The sequence below is a fragment of the Nuphar pumila genome, chromosome 8 (genome assembly GCF_984573655.1).
Source record: "Nuphar pumila chromosome 8, dmNupPumi1.hap1.1, whole genome shotgun sequence".
Taxonomy (NCBI): Eukaryota; Viridiplantae; Streptophyta; class Magnoliopsida; order Nymphaeales; family Nymphaeaceae; genus Nuphar; species Nuphar pumila.
This window is the reverse complement of record NC_143256.1, coordinates 3284905-3305884: the sequence shown is the minus strand read 5'-3', so window position 1 is coordinate 3305884 and position 20980 is coordinate 3284905. Positions and strand designations below refer to the sequence as shown.

Here is a 20980-nt window from a genome sequence, read left to right as displayed (position 1 = left end):
AAGTGAAGAAGTTTATATGGATGTTCCTCCTGGAATGGAGGCTCCTAAGGGAACGGTACTTCGTCTTCAAAAAGCTCTCTATGGACTAAAACAAGCCCCCAAGGCTTGGTATGATAGATTTAACTCTGTTATGATTGAGAATGGTTTTTCCTCTTGTTTTACTGACACTGCTCTATTTGTTAGAAAATCCAATATAGGGATTGTTATTTTACTTCTGTATGTTGATGACATGCTCATCACTGGGAGTGACTCTAACGGGGTTAAGAGTATAAAATCTATCTTAAAAGATAAATTTGAAATGTCTGACTTGGGTTTTCTAACTTATTTTTGGGGAATTGAAGTAGCATACTCTCTTAGAGGATATTTCTTATCTCAAACTAAGCTTGCATCTGAGATCATTGACAGGTCAGGTATTACGGATGAGAAGTTTTGCGAAACTCCTGCGGTAGTAGGAGCAAAGATGAAAATTGATGATGGGGTTCCACTTTTGGATCCTACACCCTACAGACAGCTTGTAGGATCTCTGATGTATCTGAGTATTACCAGACCAGATATATCCCATGCAGTCCATACTGCAAGTCAGTTTCAGCATGCGCCTACATCCGTTCACATGAGTGCCATCTTACGAGTCGTAAGATACATAAAGGGTACTCTAAACAAGGGAGTTTTTCTGTCATCTTCTTCCGATTTAAAATTAATCGCTTATACTGATTCTGATTGGGGAGGTGACCCAAATAACCGTCACTCCACCACTGGTTTCTGTGTGTTTTTAGGAGACTCACTAATTTCGTGGAGATACAAGAAGCAACAAAAAGTGTCGCTCTCCTCAACTGAAGCTGAATATCGTGCCATGACAACTACTACCATGGAGATTGTTTGGATTCACCAATTCCTAGAAGACATGGGGATCAAAATTGAAGGACCCACCAAGCTATGCTGCGACAACAAGAGTGCAATCTACATTGCAAAGAATCACACCTTTCATGAGCGGACTAAACACATCGAAATGGACTGTCACTATGTTCGTGAAGCATATCTCCGAGGAGTTATTGATCTCCCTTATGTCACGTCCGAATATCAGTTGGCAGATTTCTTTACTAAAGCATTGTGCACTCCGCGGTTCAACTTCCTTCTTGGCAAACTTTCGGTCATCTTGCCCTAAGTTTGAGGGGGGGTGTTAAATTATGTAATCAAACTTGTAATTTCGCATATATATTTTATATATATAAGGTAATACATATACATATATATAATATATGTATATGTATTTACCAATTATATATATAAAATATATATTCCTAGTAAGGGTAGTTTTGGAATTTTACACATTCTTTTTCGAGAATATGTTTTTGTATTTATTTTCTTTTTCTTTTTTCTTTATTTCTTTTTCTTTTTGCATTTAATGCATTGTACTTGCATTGGGAGGGGCCCAACCCACTAGTCGTTGGACCCCTCCAACGGTCACATTTGTGACCGTTGGAGGGGCTCCAACGACTATGTGGAGCCCCTCCCAAGGCCTTCTCTAAGCCCTATATATATGGGCAGCTCCTCTTGTATTTTCTCAAGGGATTTGGGATTATAGCCCAACCTCTTTAGTTGTTTATAAAACTTATGAGTGCTTTTGCACATTTGTGATTCGGTGTGTTGTGCTTGTTGTGCACAAGTGTTCTTGGGTGTGTATGTTCACACATTTGTTCTCAAGGTTATTGCGTTATCAACTAAAGTATCTTGTTGAAGATACTTTTACAAGTATGCCACTTCAATACCCAAAAAATAAGTTAGGAATCACAAATCAGACATTTCAAATTTATCCTTCAAAATTAATTTTATGCTTTTAACCTCTTTAGAATCACTTCCGGTTATAAGCATATCATCCACATATAAAAGCAGAATAACAATCCCTGCATTGTTTTTTCTAACAAACAAGGCAATGTCAGTGAAACAGGATGAGAAACCATTTTCTAAGATTACGGAGTTAAACCTATCATACCAAGCCTTGGGGGCTTGTTTTAAACCATAAAGTGCTTTGCGAAGGCGAAACACTTTTCCTTTGGGAGTCTCCATATCTGGTGGAGCATCCATATATATCTCTTCATTCAAATCACCATTTAGGAAGGCATTTTTAACATCCATTTGATAGATGTTCCATTTATTGATTGAGGCAACGATGATGAGACATCAGACAATGACCATTCGGGCCACAAGGGCAAATGTTTCTTCATAGTCAATCCAGTCGAGCCTTATATCTCTCAAGAGATCCATCGCTCGTAGTTTTTACCTTAAATACCCATCTACATCCTATTACTTTCTTACCCTTAGGGAGATCTTGGAACTCCCAAGTCTTTGTCCTGTTGAGAGTTGAAAGCTCACATTCCATTGCTTTTAGCCATTCATCATTCTTTTTGGCTTCTTCGAAGTTTCTGGGTTCTATATAGGAATGAATGGCACTAAGGCAGACTCTATGTTTAGGAGTAAAGGAATCATATGAAATGAACCTAGAAGGCATATTTCTACTTCTCTTAGTCCTTCGTAGGTTTTCATCATTGGTTGAGTTGGAACTACTAGGTTCACCGTATTTTTCAATTGCACTCCTAAAATTGGTTCTATCTCTATGGGAATATGTTATGAGATCTCTTAATGCTCCTTCATTATTATGTTGGGAGATAGGGGGATGGGAAAAACCATCATCTTTATCATTGACTTCATTATGAATGAGATCATCATCACTATCATCATCATGAGCTAACATTTCAAACAAAAAAGAATAATCCATGTTTTCTTAAAGGGTTCACTCCTTTCAAAACCATTAACATTTTTCAGAAAACTCACATTTCTGGAAACATATAGCTTATCATTCTTAACATCATAGCAACGAAACCCTTTTTGAGTTTCGGAATATCCAAGAAAGGCACAAACAATAGCTTTAGGTGAAAGCTTGTCGTTCTTGTCAGTAAAAATGAAGCATTTACAACCGAAAATTCTCGATCGACTATAGTCGGGTTCTTTGGTGTATAATTTTTCAAAAGGCGAGATATTGTTCAAGTTTTTTGAAGGTAGCCGATTTATCAGATAGACAGACGCTAGAGCCGCTTTAGTCCAAAAACCTTTTGGGATATTTTGAGAAACAAGTAATGTTCGAGTTGTCTCTATTATATGTCTATGCTTCATTTCGGCTAATCCATTTTGTTGAGGGATTTTCAGACAAGACCTTTGGTGAAAAATACCATAACTTTCAAGATAATTTTTTAATTCACTTGAAAGATATTCTCTACCAGAGTCTGTTCTAAAAATTTTAAATTTCCATTAAATTGATTTTTAATCATCATATGATAGGTTTTAAAAACCGAAAAAACTTCATATTTGCGTTTAAGGAAATAAATCCAACAATATCTCGTGTAGTCATCAACAAAAATGGCATAATATGCGAAGCCTCCTTTAGATAGGACGGGTGCCGGTCCCCATACATCTAAATGAATAATTTCAAAAGGTCTTGTTGTAAACATAGATCTTTGACAAAAAGATATTTTTTTCATTTTCCCAAGTATACAGTCGTTACAAGTGAAATCACTTTTTCATAGACTTTTAACAAAAGGTAAATGAATTTTTTTTACAATGTTTGGGTGTCCAAGTCTCTTGTGCCACACATTAATATCCTTTTGTTGGACAACATTACAAAACAAGTTTTTTGGAATTTGAAGGGAATCAACATAGTATAGATCGCCCTTCCTAAAGCCTTCCCCAATCAATCTCTCAGACCGGCGATCCTATATCCAACATTTGTTAGATGAAAACTTTATATCACACCCATGATCCGAGAGTTGAGAAACGGAAAGCAAATTTAAGTTTAATTTGGGTATAAATCTAATTTTTAGAATGAAGAACCCATGTTTTTCAAAATTTTCCTATTCCTTTTACTTCAAGAGATGTTTTGAAACAAAGGAAGGAGAGAATTTTTTTGAATATTCGGAAAAAGAATTAAAACTTGGGGTCATGTGAAAAGAAGCACCCGAATCTAAAAGCCAAGAGGTCTTACCGGGAGGAGAGGAGTTTGACATGACGGGTCCAGAAATAGCCTCTTTTAGAAGATGTTGAAGTGCATCCACGATTTGTTGCAATGAGAGAGCTCCATTTGAAGATGACGAGCACTCTTCCTTTTGATGTTGAGACGTAGTTGCCATGCTTAGTAACTTTTCTCACTTTGGGCAAATAGGCTTAATGTGCTTTGGTTCTTTACAAAAATGGCACAAAAGCTTGCTATAATCCCTCTTCCCTTCTTGACCATTTGAGTTTTGATTCTTGAAGTGGGGAGGCTTGTAGGTCCTTAAATTACTCCTCGGTCTTGTGACGACATTAACACCTTCATTTTCTTCATTAGGTGTAGCTAGAACACTTGGGTTGTTTTTGCTTATACCCATACGAGTTTCTTCCCCACTTAGTTAAGTAATTACATCTTCAAGAGAGGGGGAAGTGAAGGTGGATAAGAGAGAAGACCAGATTTGTTCGAATTCGGGCCTAAGCCCATTCAAAAAATTGAAAAGTCCATCTTCTTTCAATTGTTTATGACAAAGCTCTATGGCTTCTCCACTCCACTTGGGTTCGAGCATAGCAAGCTCGTCCCAAATAGAAGAGAGTTCGGCAAAATACTCTCTTATAGTCATCTCTCATTGATGAAGAGTAAGCGCCCTCTTTTGGAGGTAATATTTATGGGACAAGTCCCTAGAGGTGTACATCTTTTCAAGGTACTCTCACGCTTTAGAAGCCTTCTTAAACTTGATAATATTGACGTTAATTCTAGTTTCTACGGATGAGAAAATCCATTAGCGGATTTTAAAATTTCTCATCTCTCATTCTTCATGCTTTTTGGCATAGTCTTCAAGAGCCTTAGCTCTTTCTTTGCCTTCAAGGATTTTTATTTCTCCTTTTTCCATCAAAGTTATCTTTGGCTCCGGTTCGGTAATTGAGCCTTGGACATAGCCCCAAAGCCCTTTTCCTTTAATATGAGACTCCATGTTTCCGGCCCAAACATGATAGTTGGACCCATTGAGTTTGAAACCGAGAGAGAAATGAGAGTCTTTTTCACTCATTAGAGAGGAAAAATGATGAAAAAGAATACGTACCACAAAGGATTTTTAGATCTTTCTTGATAGAAGAATCTTCTAAAATATTGGATGAACAAGAGGATTCACTCCAATCTTCAAAAATTTGAGAGCACACTTTTCGAGGCACCGAAAAAGGTAGAATCCACACGATCTTTCTTTCTCCAACCTTGCTCTGATACCATGTGAAAGTATCTTCAAGAAGATACTATGATCAAGACCTTAATATTCTTGATAGAAACACGTGCACTCATGAACAATAAGAACTCTTAGAACACTTGTGCACAAAGGCACAACACACTAAATCTCACAAATGCTCAAATGCATAAAAAATAGGAAAGCTTTATTAATCACTTGGGCTTTGACCCAAAGCCATGAGAAAATACAAGGGAGAGGGGCCGATTCATAGAGCTCTTAGTGGGCCTTGGAGGGGCTCCACATGTAGTCGTTGGAGCCCCTCCAACGGTCACAAATGTGACTGTTGGAGGGGCCCAACGACTATATGTGGGCCCCCAACATATTTAAAAAAGGAAAAAAGAGAAGAAATAAAAATACAAAATACAAAATACAAATATATTCAAGAAGATGAATATGCGTAAAAAGAGAAAAAGACTGAAATACCCTTACGGCTAATATATATTTTATATATGTAATCGGTAGATACATATACATATATATAATATATTTATATGTATTACCTTAAATATATATAAAATATATATTGGATTACACTATTTGATTACATAATTTAACAGTATATACATATATATATAAGTGTATATGTGTGTGTATGTGTGCGTGTAGGGAAGGGGGACTGTCCAACCAAAGTAAGGTCCAAAATCTACGACAGTTGAGAATCAACGATGCTCCTTCTCTAGTGATCGAGTTTTTCATCGATCAAAATTTACATATTGGATTATGAATTTTCTATGTTTAGATGCATTTTTGAAAACACTAAAAATCAACAGCCCACAATACTTCGTATTGTAAAGTTTTAAATGCATTATGAGCGATCGATTTTTCATATTTTGAAAAACATGTTTATATGTCATAAAATCTTCACGTAAAGCATATTTCTTACTAAATAAATTATAAAAATCAAATATATGAGGTTTGATTGATGAGATGCCCAAGCATTGGAGAAGGGGAGTCGTCTGATCCTTGTTGGTTGTAGATTTTGGACCTTCCTTTGGTTATACGGTCCCCCTTCTCTATATGTATATAAGGAAAATACATTAAATATCAACACTTCCCATCAAACTTACTGTGATATCATCAAAAGTATGTCAAGGAGAAACTGAAACCAAGGAGAAGAGAGCGCTTTGATGAAGAAATCAACCAACTGATATTGCGAGGTAATATATGGTAGTGTGATAGTCTTCTTCAAGTATTTTGCCAGATGTCGTGGCAATCCATTTCAGTGTGTCTAGTTCTTTCATGAAAGATATGGTTGCCAACTATATAGATAACGTTTCTTGTTATCACAATATAATTTTGAGGGTGCCTTTAAGTAAATCCCAATATCTTGAAGCAATCTTCTCAACGACACAATCTTTGATGTCGTAGTTTTCATAACAGGATATTTCGTCTCCATTGATGATAGAGACACTTTTTGTTGCTTCTTGTACTTTTATGATATCAATGAATCACTTACAAAAATACAAAAAGCATTGATTGATCATCTATCATTATGATCTTCCCCCCACTCTGAATCAAAGTAGGCAATCAATTCAAGAGAGAAGGTGGATGATAACAAAAGTCCTTAGAAACAAAAAATTATATCTAATAATCCTCCTTACAATGCTCATATGAACTGTTGTGGGAGAATGCTAAAACTAGCTTGCAGTATGAACTGCATGAGATATATTAGTTCTGATAATGGATAAGTATGTAAGCGCTCCAATCATTTGGTCGTAAGGAGTTAGATCTTCTAGAGGTGTTCCATCATCAATCTTGATCATTGCATTGATAACTTTTGGTGTGTCCACCCTCTTTTCATCACAAGTTCCTGACCTGTCAATAATTTCATTTGCAAACTTAGTTTAAGTTAGTAACTATCCATAAAGAGAATAAACCCCTTCAATTCCTAAGAAAAATCTTAGAAATCCAAGGTCAGTCGTTTCAAAATTATCTTTAAGAACACTTTTAACGTAAATAACTCTATGCTTATCTCCTCTAGTAATGATCATGTCGTCAATATAGAGAAGCAAAACAACAATATCTATGTCATATTTCTTAACATACATAGCGGCGATGTAACACAGACTCTTCTAAAGAGTACCGCATCCAGACTCATGTGGGTGCAATACTTGGACACGACTTTCTTTGTGTCAGGTGAAGTCAACCACATTGAAGTCCATTTTTGTCTAAAATTAATTCAATTAACCCTAACCAAGTCCGGTTTTATCCTATATTATATTTATAAATACATAAATGCACACACATACACGTATACATACATACATATCCACACCTTTGCACGAGTGTAGTGTTAGTTTTTATTGATGAGGAATAACAATTGTAAATTATTAATTTGATTTATTGCATGAACGTATGTATGATGAATTTATGATATGATAATTGTTTTTATTTCATTTGTATTAACTTAAAATTGTTAAAAATTATATATACTCTCCGCACCCCTGCACCCAAGTTTTTTTAAAGTGTTGCATTGCCGCATCCACACTCATATCCGCACCCACACCTATGTGACATAGCATAGTGGTGTAAGTGGCAAGATTCATAGTCAAGTTTAATCATTACATAACTAAACCTATCATTAATAGGCTTTAAGAGCTTGTTTCAAACCGTACAAAGCTTTTCTAAGATGAATAATCTTTTCAAATGGAACCTCATTCAGGAGGTGGATCCATATAAATTTATTCTTTTAATTTGTCATTTAAGAAGGCATTTTTTACATCCATTTTTTTTTCTTTTTTTTTTAAAACACAGCGGAACTACTCAGGCACGTCACAAGGCATCCAAACCAAAGATATCATTCCAGTATAACTCACTCGTGACATATAAATAGGTACAAATCATTATAAGCATTTTTTAGTATATTATAAAACAAGTTCCACATGCACAAAGAGCAAAAAAATAATAATTTAGTTTTTTCTTTTTATAATCCCATGGGTACTCGCAAGCCAAGACAACCGTAACAAAAGAAAACATCCAGGGGTTTGTTATGCTATGAGTCCCATCTCCGATAATAATACTATCTTTGCCATGATACAAAATCAAAGTTGATAACTTACCCTTGTCACTTGTGATGTGATTAACAGTTCCAGAATTAAGATACCACTTTCCTTGCTCATTCTGCTTTATATTAAGTCTTGCAAGGACGGCAAGTAATAATTGTTTATCTATAGTCCACTAGCTTTCACCATTACTCTAACCATTTGTCTGACCTCCAGAATGACCTTTGCCTTGGTTTTTATACTGTGTTGTTTCCTGATTGTACCTAGGATCATCTTTAAACTATCAATTTGCTTTAACATGCCCATGTTTCTTGCATATGGAACATATAGGGATAGGATATTGTCCTTGTGCAGCATGGCTAAGAGGAATATTGGGTGTGAAAAGTATACCTCGGCCTCCCTGTTTGCCTCCATGACCTCGCCTTTTACCTCCTCTAAAATATCTTCATCTTCCACGACCACATGACACATTAGTCATCAGAACTTCCTAGGATTCATGGGAGGTATTTGCATCAACACTGAGAGTCATCTCATAATGTAATAATTTGGCCTTTAGGTTATCAAATGTAGGGAGCATATGCAAAGTGGTGGAAAGAACATGGTAGTAGTCAAGAGCAAAAATATTGAGAGCCTGTTGAACCATATCTGAAACCTCATAATCAACTATGGCAAGTTGATCAATGATATTTTTTATCTTATTAAGGTATTCTATAATGGTCATGGAACCTTCGAATTTTGAAATTTCTTCTTAAAAAACATAACCCTGGACTCAAATATCTAAGAATACATCTGGACTAACCTAGTTCAAAGTTATAGAGTCGTGCAATCATCAGATACTCCAATGAGTAGCTCTTGCGACCAAGTGAAAATGATATATGCAACTAAAACCTGGTCTCTTTTCATCCATGAAATAAATTCTAGATTCTTGACATGAACAAATGAAATAATAACCCCATTCTCATCGGATCCATCAAGCTGTCTGAATCGCGAATTAGATTTTCAGATCTATAAAACTGAACATGTAGGGCAAGAAAATATAACCAGGGTGACGTCAAGTTGGAAAAGAAAGAAAACAATTTTGACATCAATCAAGAAAAAACAATATGAAAATATATGCTCAATTAAATGACAACACAAAGAAGATTGGGAACAAAAGATAACAGGTCAATACAACTAGCAAAAAAGAGGAAGAAAGAAAGAGAGGGAAAAACTTGGAGAAGCAAGGTATAAAACCCAAGATCTCTTAGAACATATCTCAATAGATCGAATCAATCTCCAGCTCTGATACCATAATAAATATGATACATCTAGATGTCCAAAACTGTCTTAAGAAGTAGGAAGAGAAAGGAATAACATGGGTTGCGGTTGAACAGATTCCCGGTAGGGAGATCGTGTGAGGGGATGTTCTATTTATAAAACACAATTTACAATCCTTTCTTTACACAACAGTCCCTTTCCATACACAATAAGAAAACTAAATAAAAGTAAACAATAAGAATACAAATCAGGAAAGAAACACATAACATCTGATTATATTCTCTTCACATTGGATCTGGATCTGGATATTGATACTGATCCAACTGACATTATCTCTTAATAATGATATCAATGAAAATTAGTATTACATTAGTGAAATGAAACAATGGGGAAAGATAATGCTGGCATTGATGGTATCTTTGTCTCATGAAAACTGTAGGCAACTGACAATAATTGCACCAAATAATTGTTTCTAGACTCCTAGCATGTTTTGTTGTTCTCTTGACAAACTTGTGAAAGTTTGTCCTTTATGTTGCCTCTGCCCTTGTGTAACTAAGAGTCTTCAGCAAATGGTTTGTACTTGACATGCTTTATCAAATTTCACCATGTGATAATCTCTATGCACTATAGTCTTGTCTTTGTATTCATACTCCAGGTAGTTTTTGACTATTTTGGTATTTATATAGGTGGCTGCTACTCCGGATTTAATGCTTTCATATATTGATTTTTTCCTTGGAGGAGATGAGAAGAGGCCTGATCTTCCTCCTCGCCTTCAACAACGGTTCCCCATGTGTTTGATATTTGGTGGTGATGGAAGCTACATGGCACCCTTCTCTCTTCATAGTGACAATGTTCTAACCAGCCTTATGAGTCAGGTTCGTTGAAAGCCTCAAACAAGATACCTATTACTTGAATTATGCACTTGATAATAATATGGGATCCATGTTGAGCTTTTTTATGTTTTTATATGCTTTTTATGTTGTTATTTATACCCTCTATTTGTTGTTTACTGTCTCTTTTTCAGTCTGTTCCACCAACAATATGGTACAGGCTTGTAGCTGGATTAAATGTGCACTTGCGATTAGTTCGCCGAGGACGCCTACACGTAACATTTCTTCCAGTACTTAGCTGGCTTGAGACACATGCAAATCCTGCTTTGAGCATGCATGGTGTATGGATTGATCTAGCCTGGTTCCATGCGACAGGATTTGGCTATTGTCAGTTTGGTCTTGTGGTATATGCCTTTGAAGAAGGAACTCAGACTACCTTTGAAGGCACTGGTGAATCATTAAGAAATGAATTGCCACGGTATGTCTTTATGCACTGATTACATATATGTTTAACTATGGTCTATGTGTGCTGTTAGGCAATCTTGAGATGAAGACACTTGTGGTCTCTTGATGCTCATTGGTAGTAACCCTACCTTGTCTTGTGTCACGAAGTGGCACAGGGCCTGAGATACAACCAAATGAAAAACAAAAATGGACTAAAGCATATACATATCAAAAAATAATGAACACATTTGTACATTTACAAAAGACCCAAGAGATAAAATAAAATAAATATTTTTAATAATAACAAAAATTTATGAAAATTTAAAAAGTATTCACACCCAATGTACACCCATCCTCACTCAACTATACAATAAAAGAATGAGCAATATATAGAAGAAGACATAATGACTAGATGGACCAAGTAAACTAGCCGTCAGAGCTAGTCCTAACGGCTAGTTTGACTAGTCAAACTAGCCATTAGAGTAAATCCCAACAACTAGCTGTTAAAGCAAATCACAACAGCTAGTTTGACTAGTCAAACTAGTCGTTAGAGCAAATCCCAATGGCTAGTTGGTCATTCAAAAAATGATCAAAAAATAGAAAACAAAATAATGTAAAAGTAAAATATTTAGTCATTGTAATAGTGACCGAAAATAAGAAAACTAATGTAACTTAAAGTATATATTATGTATACTTAACCTAAATCTTAAAAGGTACACAGAATATTCCTAACAACTAAATACACAAAAAGTATACTTTGATATACTTTGAATACAATGAAAAAAGAAATACAAGAGAAATAGAAATACAAGAGAAATACCTAAGTATACCTTGGTATACTTAGATATATACAAACTACATGTATCTTAACCATCCTGATCATGTACAATTTTCATGATTTTGTATTTGTTGTTGGCCTGCAGTACAAATAGTCTTCAAGGAGATGATCAGTTGAATCATAATGTAAGGAGCAATGAAAATATTTTGATGCGCAAAAAGATTTGTGGAAGTATTTTAGACTCAAATAGTTTGCGCTTGCTTGAGGAGAAAAGAGATATATTTTTCCCCCTCTCTCTTATTGTTCATAACACCAAACCTGTTGGCCACCAGGTATTTTATTCTATTGTTTCAGTTGTTCATTGTTTTCCCCTCTACTCGACACTTTTAGTTTTTGCTGCGGGACTTTATCATTGTGGTTGAATAATATCTCATGTTTTCTGCTTCTGCTTTAAATTTTGCAGGATCTTGTTGGGTTGGTCATCTCAATTCTACTGTTAGGAGATTTTAGTCTGGTGTTGCTTACGTTGCTGCAGCTATATTCTTTTTCACTGGGAGATTTCTTTTTGGTTTTATCCATTCTTCCTTTAGGCATACTTTCGCCATTTCCTGCTGGCATCAATGCCCTATTCAGCCATGGTCCGAGAAGGTCTGCAGGTCTTGCTCGAGTGTATGCATTGTGGAACATTACTTCTTTAGTTAACGTTGTAAGTTGCTTTCCAGTTTCTTGTGGCCTTCTTCATGAATGCTTTTCTATCAATTTATTTCAGTTTTTTCTCTTCATTTGGCGGATTACTAGTAACAGCTTATTTCTGATGTGGGGTTATGATTGTTGTTTTCTTCTTAAAATTACTTGTTTTTTGTGTGTGAATGCATGTATTTGCATGCTGATGTTCCATGCATGTCTCTGCATGTACAAGCTGTATAGTTTCAGTTTATTCTCTCTGTTCAGATATAAATGTTGGTGACATTAAGCTGTTAGGATACCGCCACTGGGCACTGTGCTTGATGTTTTCATAGTCTTTTGTCCTTTGAGAAATAGTATATGAAGATGCAGGTGTGGGTCTAAGACACAGGATGGAAGGTTTAGCATCTCAATTTGGTATTCGGGCATCTAATTTTTCTCCACAATGAGGACTCATTTAATCAGTCTAGTATAACAATGAATCAGGCTTAGTTAGTTGTACTCATCTTTTGTTACTTCTGTATGTTTGCTCCTGGATCCTTCCACGGTTGAATTAATGGGTTCAAGTTGACTTTATATTTTTGGAGCATTTTAACAAGAGCATCTTTAATACCAGGTTGCTGATACTTTTGACTTTGTGAGATTATCCATGCTTGTTAAATTCTCATCTTACTGATCACTTTTTATCAAATGTTGCTACTTGCATCACCAAGGATGGCATAACGACAAAATATCACAATATTGTTAGTCATGAAAGTGTGCATACATATTGACTTCGTGTATGTACACATGCTAGGGTGGTGATGCTTTGAGGTGAACCAGTGACAGTGTTATTTAAATATCATTTTGGTGGAGCTTGTATATGTTTCTGTTATCATCATTATCTATGGAGAACCAACTAGAAGTGTTCTTGAACTGGGATGTCTTAATTTGAAGTTTGTGTTGATTTATGAGCTTTTTCGACATTTGACTGCAAATAGATTTGTTCTTTCAGAGCATGTCTGAGGCCCATGTTCCTGAAAAACCTGTAGGATTTGAATTATCCTTACCAACGATGCAGGATAGGAGCCCAATACAGTTAAATAGACCAGTTTGAGTGCCCAAAGGAACCAACATGAAATGAAAAAATTTAGCTCACTGACCAAATGCTCCTAGTCAAGTGATATTTTATGCATTATAAGTGTTATTAAGAGCTCCATAACTTTGGCTTTGTGCCATACCTACATCTGTATTTATTGGCTACATTTTTCACGCCAATATGGCTTTGACATCAAGTTGCTTAGTTTTCATCTTTAGGTGATGAAATGTCCAGCATTTTTTATATTGCTGCATTGTATTAATGTTAATTAACTAGGATGCAAGTGAGCTTGGATTACCTGGTTATGGTTGGAGCTTTCTAATTCTCGAGTGATGTAGGTGAGAAAGTGAATTTCAGCATCCTTGGTGTTATTTTCCATTTTCTCAATGTTGCTTTAAAAAGAAAATTTTAATTGATAGCATATGGTTTCACGCTATGCCTATTATCTGGCCGTGACTGGGATCAAGATTTGGAACAACCTAGTACAGTAGGAAGTTTTCAAAATTAAATTAGGGCTGTGCCTATGGAAATTTTTGAATTATATCCATTGTTTTGGTTGATTGATTTCGTCTTATCAGCCATATGCAAGTGTTTGCCACAAAAATCAGACATTGTAAAGTTGCAATTTGCAAAATGTGATGATCCGTGTTGTTGATATCATGCATGTCATGATACGGTTTGCCGTAATTTGTTGTGATGGTGGATGTGATGTTTCACTATAACTAGGGGTCATCCTACATCTACAATCAGTCATCCAACAGAGGTCTGAATGCTTAGGAGCCAAGTGCCTATTTGAATAACCTGAAATTGGACTCTCGTCCTTGAAATTTTTTGGACTGGTATATGGTGAAATCATGACCAGCATGGTCTCTAGGTGAATAGCATGTATCACAAGGACAGGTCGATGAAACTTATGAGAAGTTTTTTTCGAGATTCCATCTAGCTTGTTGACAGTAACGTGGTGTGCATGTGTATCTGATCATGGTTAGAATTAGAATAAAACCTTCAGTCCAGTAGCAAGATCCAGGGTTCCCTATGTAAGATATGTGTCGGTCCACAAGTGTGCAACATCCCATATTTGTTGGATTAGTTCATCAACTGGTGACAGCGAAATGTATATTCTGGTTTCATCTATAGCACCATGGACTGCAAAGACTCGGAGGATCTTGTGTTCTAGGCTGCTACGGTGCTAGTACTAGCATTTTTGAATGCCTACTAAGTGCATTGCAAAAACTCAAATTTTCATCTGTGGCATGTTCTTTAGTGCAAGAATGAATCAAGTATACCATCTGCTCGGAGTGGTTTGATCTGTCTCCTTTAGAATTTCAGGTGCATATTGCATCAAACTTGACCCTCAGCACTTTTTGCCATTTGAAGCAATTGTTTGGCAAGGAGTGATATCAATTTCTACAGGGCATTGGTGGATTCACTCTACGATATGCTCATCTGAACAAAACTTCCACATCCTAGACATCGAGACAGTTTATGGTTTGATCCTGAACATAAGGCTACAAATGCCTTCACTTTTGCTTTTCTCGTAAACTTTCCCCATCCCTTTGCTTTTAGGATGGTGGCTTTCTAACTGCCCATAAAATGTTCCAAGAAATAAAAGGCCACTCTCAGTGTAGGACCTTATCATGGTCCATATGTGCAGACCTGCTAAATGTGTTGATATAACTTCCATCTTACAACAAAATGCTTTTCCCCATTCACCCTCATTAATTGAACTTGATCCCATCGAACTTTAGCATGCTAGTATAGCCAAGTAAGTGATAGATACTTTAGGCTAACTGGAAGCTCTTTCAATAGAATGGCTATTTTTTATAGTTTTCTGTGAAGAATAGTGATGCAGGAGCGGGGCAGAAGACCCAGGTCCATAAGGGTCCATCTGGATCCATTTATATTTTGGATTTTTATTTGTTACTTTGAATTATTTTTGTATTTGGATCTCATATCTGATCCAAAATTCGAGGATAAGTTTAATCTTCTTAGAAAGTTATCAAAATAGGTAGTTTACTTAATTTAGAATTAGAAAAGTTTCATCTATTTATATTGTAGGTATGTTTGTAATTAGGGAGTACATGGAGATGTTGAAACAAGTTAATTTGGTTTATTTTCTGCTTTTGCGTTAATTTTTTACAATTTCCCATTATTTTCTAGCAATTTCCTTGAATTTCTTGTTATTTCCAAATTTATTTCCTGTTTTCCTAGTTAATTCGTAGTTGGGTTAGAAGTTCCTCGTAAATCGGCCTTTTTGATTTACATCAGTTGGTATAAGAGCAATATCTCAATTGCATATTCGTGATGTCTCACAATTCGAGGAACGAGTGGGAAGAAGTCATGGAGATGCACATGAGGAGTGTAGAATCCAATGCAAAGATCGAATATTTGATGAGATGCAAAAAACTTTAACATTGATGATGATACTCAACCAACAAACTGGTGAATCGAATCAAGAACCGGCACATCCAAAGAAAACTATGGCAAGCGGCGCGGTGCTACCACCCCTCATGCTTCATCTTCTCATCACTATCACCACCCACCAACGTGTCCTCCATTACCACCGTGAGTGAACCCACTACTACCACTGTCAACGACTCAGCAGTCACCCAAGCCGCCCCTGTCCCCTACTTCTGACCGATTTGGTGAGGGCGGGAAGGTTCTCTCTACCCCTTCCCCTTCCTCCTCGCTTCTGAATAAGCACAACCGACCCATCGTCAGGTCACCGTCCGGCACGAGCCGATGGGGGCCCACCTAGCCGACGGCAGTTGCCGATGGTGGACCTCGATTCACCGCCAGGTTGGGTGATGGAGCTCCCACCGTCAACTAACGACTGTCCGGCTTGCCCATCCAGCAGGAGTGGTTGGTGGTGGATAATAGTTCACTGGTCTTCTCGCAATAGGATGGATGGGGGAAGCCATGGTGCCCCCCCCCCCCCCCCCCATCGTCGTTCAGCTACCATCCGACGAGCGTCCGTCGAATGGATTAGGTTGGTAGGGGCAACCCCTTCCAGTGGCGACGGTGGACGAGAGCCATCGCCCACCCAGGCTGTTTTAGGAAACCCACCCATGGTTTCCTTCCACGGGTGGTGTTCCTTGTGAGACAGGAACCGACCGAACCGGTTCCCATAACTGGTGTGGTACCGGAACTGAGTCCCAAACCGGTTTTCATGCCCAGAACCTGGTTTTGGGTGTTTTAGGTTCGAAATTAGCCCGATTTTGACCCAAGACTCCCCAGTTCCGGCCTAGGGTTCCTAACCCCTAATTTTGGTCTTAATTTTAAGATCCAAACCCAAATTGGACCTAATCGAACTCGGATGAAGCTCCAGTTCCAATTCAGACTGGGTCAAAACCAGACCTAGCACAATTTTGGATATGGATCGTGTCTTAGCCAAACCTTTTACCATCAAAGCTCGGTCCAATATCCGACCTATACACCAATTCGGGTTCGATGACTCAATATCCTCCTGGTCCGGTCGTGACCCAACTGGATCCTAACCTAGTCAAAAGTAACCCAAACTTAACCCAATCTCCTAAATGGTCCTACAACAACCTAAATGCTACCCAAAACCCACCAGTGTTCATGCACACCTATCCACTATCTAAACAACCCTTGAAGTATTCTTTTGGCCCATGTATAACAATTTTAGATCCAATCAGTTATATTTGGATCCAGAAGCCTTTATAGTTGGACCTTTCTACTATGACTCAAATATCGCAAGTGGATCCATTTAACATTGTGCTACACTAGCCATTAGATGATTGGTTCATTCTTCGGATCAAACCTTACCAGTGCTAGTGGATCTATGCCTTCCAGAAGTTTCAATGGTCCATTATTTCTTGCGGTTAGAGTGCAACTCGAAGAAGCGTAAGGGGCAAGTCTTCTCCAACCCGGAGAGAATGATCTAGGAGTAGCGCAGAAGACCTAAGTGCATAAAGGTCCATTTGGATCCATTTATATTTTGGATCTTTATTTGTTACTTTGAATTCTTTTTGTATTTGGATCTCATATCTGATCCAAAATTCTAGGATAAGTTTTATCCTTTCACATGGGTGCGGGTACGGGTGCGGGTGCAGAGCAATTTCAAAAAATTTGAACACGGGGACACGGCTATATATATATATATATAACAATAATAAGATTGTAAATTTTAAAGCAAAAATAAAAAAGTAATTCTATTGAAGTAACAACACAAACTTACCAAAATATAACACATAAAGGAGGAAGACAATCGAAGATCAATTTTTTTTAGTTTTTATACGTCTTTTGCCCTAAAAATGGTTGAAAATAGACTCGGTCAAAGTTGACCGAGTCCAAAATGTGGATGGACTCGGCCCTGGTGCTTTGACTGAGTCTGACACTTAGTTGACAGTGTCCACCCCGTGTCCGAAGCCGCACCCGTGTCGGGTACGTCGACCTTTTAGCCGAGTCCGTATGACTTAGGTTTTATCATCTTAGGAAGTTATCAGAATAGATAGTTTACTTGATTTAGAGTTAGAAAAGTTTCATCTATTTATATTGGAGGTATCTTTGTAATTGGGAGGACATGGAGATATTGAAATCAGTTAATTTTCAATTTATTTGGTTTATTTCCTGCTTTTACGTTAATTTCTTGCAATTTCCCATTATTTTCCAGCAATTTCCTTGAATTTCTTGTTATGTCTATTTTTATTTCCTGTTTTCTTAGTTAATTCGGAGTTGGGTTATAAGTTCCTTGTAAATCAGCCTCTTCAATTTACATCAAATAGTGATACACATAGTTAAAAGATTCATTATCATTCTCACGTGGGTGTTATTGGTGATGTCATGATTGGTGTTTGAGTCCTGATCTGAAAATTGTGGAAAGCTCTGTTTTCGAGTTACTGCTTATTGTGTCTGCCTGGTTCACCTCTTGCATGCATTCTCAAATGGCGGTAAGTATATAACTTTCTGTTTACTGGTCTCTGTTCAAGAAAATCCCTCTTCTTTTATTCCCTTCAAAAAAATGATGGTATGAACCTGTGACAATAGGCTAGGTCCTCTGCTACTGGACAGTTTCCTCATGATTGTATCACTCATTTGCACTTGTTGCTTTTCACTGATTAGTTAGAATTTGATGCCAATGGTTGAATTCACTGCTGTTATCTATGGTCAAATGAAGAGTTCTCATTGCAGATCCTTCTCTTTTCCTTTCAAGATTTTTTTGTAGAAATACTTTGTAGCACTGATATGCGTGCATATAATTTCTGCAGGTCGTAGCCTTCATATGTGGATTCCTTCACTACAAATCCCAGTCTTCGAGTAGAAAACACCCGAATTTTCAGCCTTGGAATTTTAGCATGTACGTACATTTCAGATTTTGAATTACTTGATAAAGAAACAAACAATTCTCATTTTGTTATTCGACAGGGATGAAAATGGATGGTGGATGTTGCCTACCTGTCTTGTGCTATGTAAATGCGTTCAGGCACGATTGATTGACTGGCATGTTGCTAATCTAGAGATTCAAGACCGATCTTTGTATAGTAACGACCCAAACAGGTTCTGGCAATCCTGATATTAACAATTGATCATGGTGAGTACACATGTATTTTTGGCCCTTTTTTTTCTCTCTTTTTTTTGGCAGAGTGAAAAGGAGTTGCTGAGAAGTTTATTGTCACACGGAAAAGGGGTAGCCTTCCTTATGGACGTTATTCATTTTGTAACTATAAAGAGCACTGATTGGTCTTTTTGAGTATAGTAAAAGTGGAAAGGGTAACATCCTTGTGCAGCTACAATGATTCTTTTTTCTAATGTAAATATCAGATGCATGATATTCTTTGCTGACCGGCTTCTAGTGAGAAGAATTGCGCTGTTTCAATCGCTCGGAGTTGGATTGACTCGAAAGGCATACCTTCTAAGCCCTCTTCGTGTTCAGATTATTTGTTTTTCCCTTTTGGTTCTCGGTGAGCATCATCAAATCAAAGTTCAACATGAAACGCATGACTGTAATTCCGTGATGCTAAAGTATCACATTTGTAATTCCATCTCTTAAGATTATTCAAATCTAGGTAAAAATTGGAGGCCACTCTTGCTCAATTAAAAGGAACGATTAAAAAAAAACAAGGAACTGTTGTAATTCGCAGTTTTTTCGTTTTGGAAAGTCAATTCTCCTTGTTACCAAATTAAGAAGCAGTGCCAGCGGGGACTCCACTTGTCTGGCCGGAGCAGTTAGTGCACATCGCCTTGTGTTGGGACGTTGCAAGTTCAAACCCCAAATGGTACGGTTGTATAACTAGTAGGGGTCTGCAAAAAAAGCTGTGGCTGCGAGATGCTATCCGAAAGGCATGATGCGAGGAGTGTCCAAGGCACGCCTAGATACGAGAATCGTCACAGTTTCTCACTCCAAATAAATAGAAAATAATGTAAACTTATAGTGGAAACTTCAATAAATTCTACAAAAGTATTCATTATATTGTTGATTTTATAGTAAAACCATTAAAAAAGGTATAATTCTTTAAGATGAAAAAACATTTTCAATGTCAATTCCATTTCCATGTTCAGATAAGTGGATGTTTTTATTTTTTGACAAATGATTGTACTGTAAGACAAAAATGATATGTTTTTTAAAAATGGAAAATGACTACTGAACAGTAAAAATGATGCATTTCTTTAAAACAATTTATGATTTTCTCTTCATGTTCAAAATCACAAATAGCGGGTGTTGCAATATCTTTTTTACCCTTCGCATGTGTGGAACTAATGAAGTTTGTGTGATATATCACTCTACTCTTTGGTGCTGCATAGGCTCACTTAAACTGAGTACGCATATTTTTTTTGCGGATTTTATGAAGTTTGCATAAGATTATGTATGAACTTTCTATTAAATTTGAATAAAATGAGAAAATTTGCATATATTTTATACGGACTTTCTCAAGTTTTCATATATTTTATGCGGACTTGAGGAAAATGTGGACTTGAGAAAGGTTGCATATATTTTATGTGGACTTCCTCAAGTATGCATAAAATATATTTGAACTTGAGAAAGTATGCATATATTTTATGCAGACTTCTTCAAGTATGCCTATATTTTATGCAAACTTTCTCAAGTCGACTTATATTTTATGTGAGCTTTCTTATCCTCTCTTATGTTCATTGTTTGCATGTTTAGGAGGATTAGTCTATCTTTCATATGACATTTCTTTTCAACCATTCATCCGATCAAAGTGATTTTGGTGACAGTGGAAAGCTAACGTCCTTATCTATCTCTTTTTTTTTTAGATTTTTGATGCAGATAGCCAAAAAATAGCATATAACAAAAAAATACTCAATCCTAAAGGGTACAAAGCATGTTTCTATTCTTGTTTTGAAACTCAAAAACAAGAATCCTAGAAGGGTTTTCGGTTCAGACTTAGAACATGAAAGTTATATGCGCATGTCAGCTTTCCAACTACTCTAAAAGCAAAAATTGTTTTACAAAAAAAATAGTCACATATTTGAGAGAAAGTTCATATATTGGAGTAGTTCACATGTGTGAAGGGTAAAAGGTATTTTTAAATTCAGATATTTGCTATTTTGGACATGGGGAGAATATCGAGAATTATAGGGTTTCTAGGGAAACACATCACTTGTACAATATGGTCATTTTTTGTTTT

General features: G+C 36.7%; 1 protein-coding gene across 1 annotated transcript in view; it reads left to right on the top strand.

Moving 5' to 3' along the window:
- Nucleotides 1–19206, top strand: part of LOC149829453 (uncharacterized) — a 133246-nt gene extending 114040 nt beyond the window's left edge. Inside the window, exons 17-22 of the mRNA XM_090015951.1 lie at nucleotides 10240–10428; nucleotides 10578–10861; nucleotides 11751–11937; nucleotides 12069–12311; nucleotides 18599–18687; nucleotides 18756–19206. Of these exons, the coding sequence (XP_089872077.1) occupies nucleotides 10240–10428; nucleotides 10578–10861; nucleotides 11751–11937; nucleotides 12069–12311; nucleotides 18599–18687; nucleotides 18756–18903 (1140 nt within the window). The 3' untranslated portion in view covers nucleotides 18904–19206. The remainder of the gene's footprint in view (nucleotides 1–10239; nucleotides 10429–10577; nucleotides 10862–11750; nucleotides 11938–12068; nucleotides 12312–18598; nucleotides 18688–18755) is intronic.
- Nucleotides 19207–20980: the final 1774 nt, after the last annotated feature.